The sequence below is a fragment of the Elephantulus edwardii genome, unplaced genomic scaffold, assembly GCF_000299155.1.
Source record: "Elephantulus edwardii isolate Elephantulus edwardi_28Jun2011 unplaced genomic scaffold, EleEdw1.0 scaffold00188, whole genome shotgun sequence".
NCBI classification, from domain to species: domain Eukaryota; kingdom Metazoa; phylum Chordata; class Mammalia; order Macroscelidea; family Macroscelididae; genus Elephantulus; species Elephantulus edwardii.
This window is the reverse complement of record NW_006399938.1, coordinates 3429369-3439756: the sequence shown is the minus strand read 5'-3', so window position 1 is coordinate 3439756 and position 10388 is coordinate 3429369. Positions and strand designations below refer to the sequence as shown.

Sequence of the window (10388 nt, the reverse complement as noted above, 5' to 3'; positions counted from 1 at the left end):
TTTGTCCTGGAGAAGGTGAAGCCGAATGCTCCTTGGAGTCAAGGATTCTGAAGCTTCATCTGACATACTTTGGGTATGTTGCAAGGAGGGACTGGTCCTTGGAAAGGGACATCATGTTTGGCAGAGTGGAGGGGCTGCGAAGGAAAGGAAGACCTTCGATGAGATGAATCTATTCTGTGACTGGAGCAATGGGAATAAGTGCATTTGAGATGGCTAGGTTGGCACAGGATAGAACAGCATTTAGAGCTCTTGTACATAAGGTCGCTATGAGTTGCAAGCAACTCGATGGCACATAACAACAACAACAATGGAATAATTTACATACAATTTTTCTAAGGAGTTTGGTATGCTATAATTACTTTTTAGATAAAGATTTTTAAAGTCGATTAAGCAATAAACATTTATTTATTCATTCATTCATTTATTTATTTGCATTTATCCTCACTTAATCTAATCTTGAGCTCTAGTAGACCAGTGGTAAGGAATTACACTGACAATCCAAAAGCACTTGGTTAAAACCCACAAAAAGCTTCACAGGAGAAAGATTTTCAGTTTCCTGCCATATGATTGATAGCTTCTGAAAATCTGCTAGAGGGTCTGCTGTGAGTTGGTTCAAATTCGAAAGCAAATAACCACAATATCAATAATCTAATTTTAAATAATTTAGGCCAGAAAATATCAAAGTAGATGGCTTTAAATGGAATTCCTCTAACAACATCAACAGAGTTTTGTGTCTTATCAGTTTTCTTTGTTCTTACTTTTTGTCTCATTTGAAATTGTTCAGATAGATAGGTGAAGGTGATTGTAAATGATATGCTAGACTAAGTAATGTATTTTGTAGCTTAATTAGATTTCATAAAAGAGATTAAACAAATGCACTCAATTCTATTATTAAAAAATTTACAATATTTCTTCTTTGTACTTCAGAAATGATAGCAAAAGTATTAGTATCTACATAAAGAAAAAATATTTATTTTGCTTTCTGGAAATCTCAAGTTTATACAGTTTTCTAGTTGACCAACATTGGTAAGACTAACAGTATGACCAAGGAAATACTATAGAAAGAGCTTTATCATAATATGCTATTCTAATGATTCTCTAAGGCTAAAACATTTATTTGAACAATAAACTGTGTCTTAGTAAAAATATAATGTGAATGAGGTAATTTAAAAGCCTTGCAAAGTTAAAAATCTTTTGGCTTTATTTTATCAATATGTATTAACTCAAGTTTAAGTTATATAAGCATACTCACTAAACGTATCAATACATATAGGTATTACAATGATTCTTTTCCATATAAAATATGCATTTCTTCTTAAGTTCCCAAATGTGTTTCGATTAACTCTTTGGATATTCCATTAGCATGTCAATTATTTGCATAAAATATTTTTATTCTCAGTAGAAAATTGTGGAATCACAATAGTAGGTATTTCTCTGTTTTACTAAAGGTTCTAATTATGATGATGATGATAGTAGTGGAAAATGAAGTTTTATAATTGGAAATGGGTATGATATTTTATAGCTTATATAGTTAGAATTATTATCTGAATAGTATATAACACACAGAATTGGAACTGAAAATATAACAATTTACTATTTAGGATAATTGGGAATGTAAAATAGACTACTACAGTAAACACTGAATTACAAATGAAATGAACACATAATTGAAGACATTTCTATAATATGTAAACAATGTGTTCTCTTTTGATAACTATTATTTTTCTCTTGTTCCTCTTTTATTTTTTTATAATTTGCTGCTTGCCATTGCAGGAAGTGGAGGTTTGTATACAGCTCCTGTATTTCATATTTCTTTTAATGCTTATATGAATATTGACATTTCAAATAATCATATACATTCAATACACATTATTTTCCTCATAGGATGATTATTTTCGCACTTGGAGTCCAGGAAAATCCTTCGATCAGGGTAAGAGTATGATTATTTTAAAATAAAACATATTTACATATTTTGAATTACTAAATGCTTTGTCTGCTAAAGCTTTAAAATTCTAAATACGTGATTACCATCAATTAAATAAAAATGTATGAAAAAACTACTTTTACAGTAAAACTTGTAATAGCCATATCCCAAAGTGACTGGTCTTTTTATGAAACTTGTAAGTTTTTTACCTTTGAGTGGATTCACTCCTACAACATTTCTGTAGCCCTCTCTTAGTGAAAACAGTTGAATTTTCTTTTTTTATCATATTTTACTTTACATACTTTTCCAAATTTAGGAGGTTTCGCAATATATATCAACATAATATATTTACTAAAAAAAAAGCAAATAGCTATCATGTATGTCACAGTGTCTTTCCCCTTTTATTATGTATCTGAGATCACAGATTTGGTTATCTGAATTTTGCCGATATTAATTTGTTATTAATATGAATCACCTCTTTCAGTTTTCAATTATATACAAGAGCTTTCACTGAGCAGTATGCTGATTTTTGCAAACTTTCAAAACAACAGTCTTAGCTTCCTTTTTACAATTATAAAATATTTCATTTTGAAAAATATATTTATTCAACATCCAAAATTAGGATTGTCCCACCACTGTCCACAAAATTTGCAGTGGCTTACTTTAGGAAGGGATGGTAGGACATTTAAATGATGGAGAATGTGGAAGTAATTATTCAAGTGTACTTATAATGAAAATACTAAACTCTGTGCCACCATAATATAGCAATACTTTCAAAACCTACATGCTTACTAAGTTCTAAGATATTGTTGTTGTTGTTTGGTGCTGTCGAATTGTAGACGACTCATAATGACCTTATGAACAGATATCCTGAGCACTGTTCGTACATAGAGTTTCCGGAGGCAAGCCATTTTGCAAGTCGATGCCACTCCTGCTTCCAGATATTAGGACTAAAAATATTTCCTTTTAAATTTTTCAAACAATATATATTTATTCTTTATACAGGCTACTACAACCATGCAGAAAAGTACTTTATGTAATTATTCTAAAAATTATTGATTAGCTACCGAAGATTGGCTCCAATTTGTAGTGATTTTAAGCATAGTATAAAAAAATTGTCCCTTGTCTTGTTCCTACTTTATGATCTTTGATATATTTTAGAGTTTATTTTTAATCATGTTTGGATAAAAGTTGAAGAATTGTACTATTATGTCTTATAACGGTTTTATTATCATACAAAGATATAATTAAACATACTAGAGATATTGTAGCTGATGTTAGATGGATCTTGGCTGAAAGCAGGGAATACCAGAGGAGTGTCTATCTGTGTTTCATTGACTATGCAAAGGCATTTGACTGTGTAGATCATAACAAATTGTGGCTGACTCTGAGAAGAATGGGAATCCCAGAACACTTGATTGTTCTAATGCGAAACTTATACTTGGACCAGGAGGCAGTCGTCAGAACAGAGCAAGGGAACACTGCATGGTTCAAAATTGGGAAGGGCGTACACCAGGGATGCATCCTATCACCATACCTTTTCAACCTATATGCAGAACAGATTATCCGGGAGGCGGGGCTCTATGAGAAGAAATGTGGGGTCAAGATTGGTGGACGATTTATCAACAATCTGCGTTATGCGGATGACACAACCATGCTTGCTGAAACTGAGAAGGACCTGAAGCGCCTGCTGCAGAGTGTCAAGGACTGCAGCCTACAATATGGATTGAGGCTCAATGTCAAGAAGACAAAGATTCTCACCACTGGACCAATTGGCAGCATCAGGATGGATGGTGAAGAGATTGAGATTGTACACAGCTTTAGTTTGCTTGGCTCCATAGTCAACAGTCTTGGCACCAGCAGCCAGGAAATTAAAAAGCGAATTGCCATGGGGAAGTCTGCTGTTAGGGACCTCTCCAAAGTGCTGAAGAGCAATGGTATCTCTTTGGAGACTAAGGTGCGTCTGATACAGGCCATGGTCTTTGCAATCACCTGCTATGCATCAGAGAGTTGGATAAAGACCAAGGAGGATAGGAGAATTGATGCCTTTGAGCTGTGGTGCTGGAGAAGAGTATTGAGAATACCATGGACTGCTAGGAAAACAAACAGATTTGTCCTGGAAAGTGTTAAACCGGGTGGCTCCTTGGAGGCAAGGATTCTGAGGATCTGTCTAACATACTTTAGACATGCTGTGAGGAGAGACCGGTCCTTAGAGAGGGACATCATGCTTCGGAAGGTGGAGGGACAGCCCAGGAGAGGAAGGCCCTCTATGAGGTGGATTGATTCAGTGACTGGGATAATTGGGATGGGAGTGTCGGAGACAGTGAGATTGGCACAGGACAGAGCGGAGGTTTAGGGCTGTTGTACATAGGGTCACTATGAGTCGCAAGCAACTCGATGGCACATAACAACCACAACAACAACAATGGTATAATTATTATATTTAATATGTACAGCTTGGGTGGGGGAGCCATAATTTTCAGGACTGAAAACTTTGTCACACTATCCTAGCCACAAGACTCCAGACTGTGTTTCCTGTGAGCACATTTTGGCATTCTTCCTGGCTGTATTCTGCTACTTACCTGGATTTTAACGTTTGACTTCTCCAGTGTGGTTCTGTATGGTATATGAGCAGTCATATTGAATTTTGGGCTCAGAGAACAGTAAGAATGGTGCAAATATGAGTAGAAAGAAGTATGGGAATGTGGGGCATGTCTGACCTCATTGAATTCATTTTGTGTTGCCAGTGCTGTTGACTGGGACACTACCCCTCTGGGAAATTAGTAAATGTCAGATATGGCCTTTCACATGTCATTCTTCCTCTTCTTACACTTTAATTTTAAAAAAAGAGGGTTTTTTTTACCTAAGAAGTTGTCTGGTGTATCATGTGATATGCTACTTCATTGATATACTAGAAGTTAATATCTGTGAGCATTTGCTTTATTTGGTCACTGATATTTGGGGGCTGTAAATAGCATGGGAGGATGTCACTTTACTACTTCTGAGCTTCTGGTGTATTTGAACCACAAGAAAACATACCACTATTGGGTTAACAGCACAACTTCTTATGGATTATACTACCAGAGGGGTCTGTGTATATTCTTTGATTCTTGTGTCAAACTGATTCCTGAGTAGTTGATCAGGTGAGGTCCATTTGTATAGATAGGAATTAGATTGACTATATATTTGGAAAAAAGTTGATGGAGAAGCTCAATATCAGTAGACAAAACAAGGCCAAGGGTGACTATATATAACAATTAGTTATTTATATGCAAGTTTAAAAATCCATGAAAGCCAAAATCCAACCTTGAGTTCATCCCAATTGAAATTATAAACCATATCAAGAACAAATTTAATGTTTTTAATACCAATGTCCAAAGACAATAATGTTGTTGAATGTCCACAAGGATATCATCTATGAAGAAACTAAAAGATCATTACCAGGAAAGAAAGAAAGAAAGAAAGAGAGAGAGAGAGAGAAAGAGAGAAAGAAAAGACCAAAATGCTGTATTATTTTGATTATCACTCACTCTTTCTGGTCCTAGATTGATTTAGACATATAATCAGTAACTCACAAAACAAACTCACTGCATTCAAGTCAGAACCAACTCATTTTTACCCTCTATTGTTGTGGTATTTTTTGTTGTTGTTTTGTTAGTTTTGGGGTTGTTTTTTATTGCAGAAAATGCACAGGAGATTGCCCATCTTCCTCCCATCTGTGATTTTAAATCAACAGACAGGAACAACCTTTGATTAGCAGCATAAGTCCCTCCATGCAATGCCACTAGAGTACCCTTACCATGGTTAAATCTCAAATTCTAGTTCACTGCTGGCAAGTCAGAACTGACTCACAGCTGACCCCCCAGCAAAAAGAGACTGTCCACCTTTCTCCCACTAAAGTAGGTAAGTCTCCAAAAATTTTAGCTGTGATTCATATAAATTGTTAGAGAACCTACTTGTACAGAGGTATTACATCTCTAAGGATTACCTTTTACTCAAAGTTCCTTTTCCTCAGGTTATTTTTCCAAGTGGCTTAATGTTAAAGATCAATAGCAATGCAAATTCTATTTCCTACATTTACCTATTCTTTCACTAGATAAATTAGGGTGATATTTGACATACTTGATAATTACCATGTTTGAAGTTCCAAACAATATGTTTATGTTAAGAATATGAGTGATTCTACGGCAAATGAGTTTCCTTTTATTTTTAGATTTACTTTATTGCTGAATTTTGGAGATTTGCAATTACAGAAGTGAAGTATAGCTGTGATGGTAGCTTAGCACGTTCCATTTATCAGCAGTATTATTACATACTTTACCCTAAATTAGACCTTTTGGGAAAAGCAACTTGAATCCTACTGATCTGGTAGATTCCATATAACTTAACCAAAGTACATGGAAAATTGCTTTTACAGGAGGTTATTTCTGAATGCAAGCTGTTAAAAATTGACCTAGGAAACAAATATTGTACATATAAATGGAGGGAAAAGTATATATAGATTAGCTATTATTGGAGATAGGAAGAAAAAAGAAGAATAATTTTTGCAAGAGCAGCAATTTTTAGCCATAAATCAACTTATTATTTCTTGGGTTTTTTGGGTGTTTTTTGTTTGTTTGTTTTAATGTCAGTTCTTCTAATTGAAATATTTTAGCTAAAATCTTTCATCCTTCACATCTGTTTGCAACAGTTCTCATATATACCTGCAGTTATAGCCATATCATATATGTCCCGTTGCAATCTGGCTACAGTGAAAAAAGCTGATAAGATTCATCTGGGGCTTTATTCTCTTTAATGAACAGAGGTGCTCATAATATTATCATAATCATCATTTTTTCTTATTGCAAAGTACTAGAGTTTGATAAAATAAACCCTTTAATATATTCTTCAACTTCTAAAATACAATACCATATTTCTTCAAGAACAGACTTTGTAGATTTAACAATATAGATATTCCATTTCCTCTAGATGTCATTAACTTCCAGTTATATACAAGCATTTTTCCCAAGCTGTTTACTGATAATTTCCTGATATTATAATTTGATCTTTCCCTTTACTCAGAATACATACTCGATGATATCAGAATACTGTTTGTTTAGGAGCTTTGTGTCTCACAATTTCTGGTTAGATAAACTTGTATTCTCTAATTTGAAATAAAGTAAGAATAATACATAAATGTGGTTACAAATCTTTTAATTACATTTAAAAATAATTTAAAATGTAAAATCTGGGTCTCTGTGTGATTATTTTTACACACTTTTTTATATTTAGGATTTATTCTTTTTTACAAATGACTGTCAGAGTATTACAGTGCCCATGTGTATGACAGTTTGTTTCCTATATTGTTAAATATGCATGTTGGTAATGTGGATCACAGAAATAGTCTGTAGTCTGGACTTTTCCACAATTTATTCAGTTATTAATATTAGTAGTATGCCAAGCATTGTCCAACTCAGTTTTCTATCATTTAAAATGTAGAAAAAATATAGAAACTTATCAAGACATTTTTATTTTTTTAGACTTATATGTCTTTGTATATCTTAAAAGTTTGTGATGGAGGAGATTGTCTTGAGTGTGGTGTTGACATTAAAAGTTTTATCAATGTTTCATTTTTGAGCAAAGACATAGTTCTAATAATTTAATAAAATTGAAAAAGCTTGAAAATTAAGATATATTTGAGAAAGAATAGTTAATGACTTTATTTTCAATTCATATTTTAATGTTGTTGAAGTTAATTCTAAAGTTGTTAATTTGTCATTGCTAAAAATAGAAATTTAAGAACATTAAAAACAGTAGCTATTTTTTAAATTATTGTGTAACCACAAACTAAAAAATTTTAGTGGTAAAGACAATAATGCTAACACGTCAATAGGATAAATTCAATTAATAAAAATTTTATTTAAGAAATATAGTTTTTCAAAACAACTATGAGATATCATCTCACCCCAGTAAGAATAGCAAAATTTAACAGAACAGCAAGCAACAAATGCTGGCGAGGTTGTGGAGAAACTGGAAACTATTCACTGTTGGTAGGAGTGTAAAATAGTGCAACCACTGTGGAAGGCGGTGTGGAGCTTTCTCAAAAAGTTGCCAATAGAGATACCATTTGACACAGCAATTCCACTACTGAGAATATACCCCAAAGAGACCATAACCACCACCCAAGCATATATATGCACATCCATGTTTATTGCGGCTTTGCTCACAATTGCAAGGGGTTGGAAACAACCTAAGTGCCCATCAACCAACGAATGGATAGAAAAGCTGTGGTATATTCACACAATGGAATACTACGCTGCATTGAAAAATAAGGAACTCATGCAATATTATTCAAAATGGGTGACCCTGGAGTACATTATGCTGAGTAAATATCTCAGTCACAAAAGGACAAATATTGCGTGGTGCCGCTATCGTAAAACAGGACTGAAATTGGGGTTGGCAGGAGACTGAGAATGATGGGTTCAATAATGCATACTGCATTGAAACAGATGAGGGAATAAACTGTTTAAAAGGGATATGTGATTAGGGTTTTTGTCATGACGGGAATCTAGAGCAAAGGCTGCATAGCGGAGTGTACCTGAGGGGAGGAACTGTAAACAATGAAATAATTTTTCCTTACTTTTCAAAGAGAAGAGAATACTGGGGGAGTTGGGTGTGCAGGGAGAAAAGTGCAACAAAAATGAATGGAAATCCAAAGTGTCTGTAAATTTTCCTTGAAATTAATAACAAAAAAATTAAAGAAATATAGTCTTAACAATGCTTGTTAACCTTCTGTGATGGTATAAAGCATAATAGAGTCTAGCATTGTCACAGGAAAAGTATAAAAAAATTAAAAATTATATAATTAGTTCTGGTGGCCTTGTGATTAAAAAACTGCACTGCAATTCCAAAGGCATGCAGTTCAAATCCACTAGCTGCTTCATAGGAGGATGGCATTTATTGTCTCTGGACACCTACTGGAAGGTCTACTCTGAGTCAGTTCTGACTTGATAGCAAACAATCACAACCAGAGTGCCAATTGGAGTCATTCATCATTCACTACTTCATATTTTGAGACTTATCTCCTGCCTTTCTACAATTTTCCTGCTTTTAAAATATAATTTTTTTGGCAAGTCTACCAGATAATACTATTTTTTATTTCATTACCACTGTTTGCATCTACCTCCCAAAGCATTGTTCTTCTTTTTAAAAAAAGAAATATATAACAGGTTTGAATACAAAGTACAAATAACCCACAATACGTTGCCTGAAAAAAGCTGTCACCTATTTATTTTTATAAAGTGTCTTCTCATATGAAGTATTATACATGGACAATTAGTCAATGAAATAACTAAATAAGCTAATTTTTGTTCACGGAGAATGGGACCCGATAACAATAGTTTATTATTGAAAGTTTGGTAGGTAATAACTCATAAAGTTTATGAAAAAATAGTGTAAAAAGGGAACTCTGTAATCAAAGGATTACACTGATTACAGATCTATTTTGTGTGGTTGAGCATTATTGCAGATGTTTTGGTTGAACATTTTGAAAATGACACTATTTCACTAAAAAGAAAAAAATATATAAAATATTTTACCAAATAAGTGTAGTAATAGTTTTTTTACCTGTTTATCCTAGAGTAATATAGTTACTCTTGTTGTTTAGCAGTTTCAAGATTGATTGAGTGTCATGGTGACATCATAATAGACCCAGAGCAATACTCTTCTCCTCTGCCATTTTTGACACTTTGTGTTTCTACTCTGAAGTTACAAAGTCAGACAAGTGGGTATTCACTTCTATGCACAACATCTCATCGAGAGAGAAAACTTTCTCTAAAGTACCCATTGTCAAGATTATTTCATTAGCCATTACCTACAGGGAAACTAATTCCAAGAAGTGAATTAATGGGATTACCATGACTACATCTTTAGCTCCTTGTATGAGTTCTTATTTTCCGATGTCATCCCTTGTAATTTCAAGTTCGATCTTACATCAGAATGAAGAAACTGCTATTACCTCTACAGAAATAATTGAATTTTTTGTTATTTACTGCAACTTTTTCAAATCATTTAATCAATGTCTTTATGTTCTAATTTCTAGTCTATAAAAATAGAATTGACACATCATAATTGTTAAAGTCTCTTAGCCATTGATCTGGTAGCATAGATTGTAGGAGTTTTGCTGCTAAACCAAAGGCCGTGATTCTCTGGTGTTTCTGTCCCACAAGTTATTCCATAGAATATAAAAAATCTCCTACTCTGTGATTTACAGAATGCTGAAAACCTGCTGGAAGTCAACAATGAGTCAGTTCTGACTTCAGTTGTAGAGTTTAGCGGCCTTAATGGCATGCTAGTACTTACTTATGTGAGTATGAATCTTTTACAAGTTAAAGCATTTAGTTCAGCCAATAGTTATATACACTATTTTAAAAATGAGTGACGATTTATTATGTTAATACAAAATCATAATAGTTTAATGTCCTAA

The 10388-nt window shown here is 33.5% G+C and overlaps 1 protein-coding gene across 2 annotated transcripts in view; it reads left to right on the top strand.

The window, feature by feature from the left end:
• Positions 1-10388, top strand: part of SPOCK3 (sparc/osteonectin, cwcv and kazal-like domains proteoglycan (testican) 3) — a 699451-nt gene that overhangs the window by 285203 nt on the left and 403860 nt on the right. The window contains exons 2-3 of one of the 2 annotated variants that reach the window (XM_006896659.1): positions 1774-1782; positions 1885-1930. In XM_006896659.1, the coding sequence (XP_006896721.1) occupies positions 1774-1782; positions 1885-1930 (55 nt within the window). The remainder of the gene's footprint in view (positions 1-1773; positions 1783-1884; positions 1931-10388) is intronic. The other variant, XM_006896660.1, reaches the window with a different exon arrangement.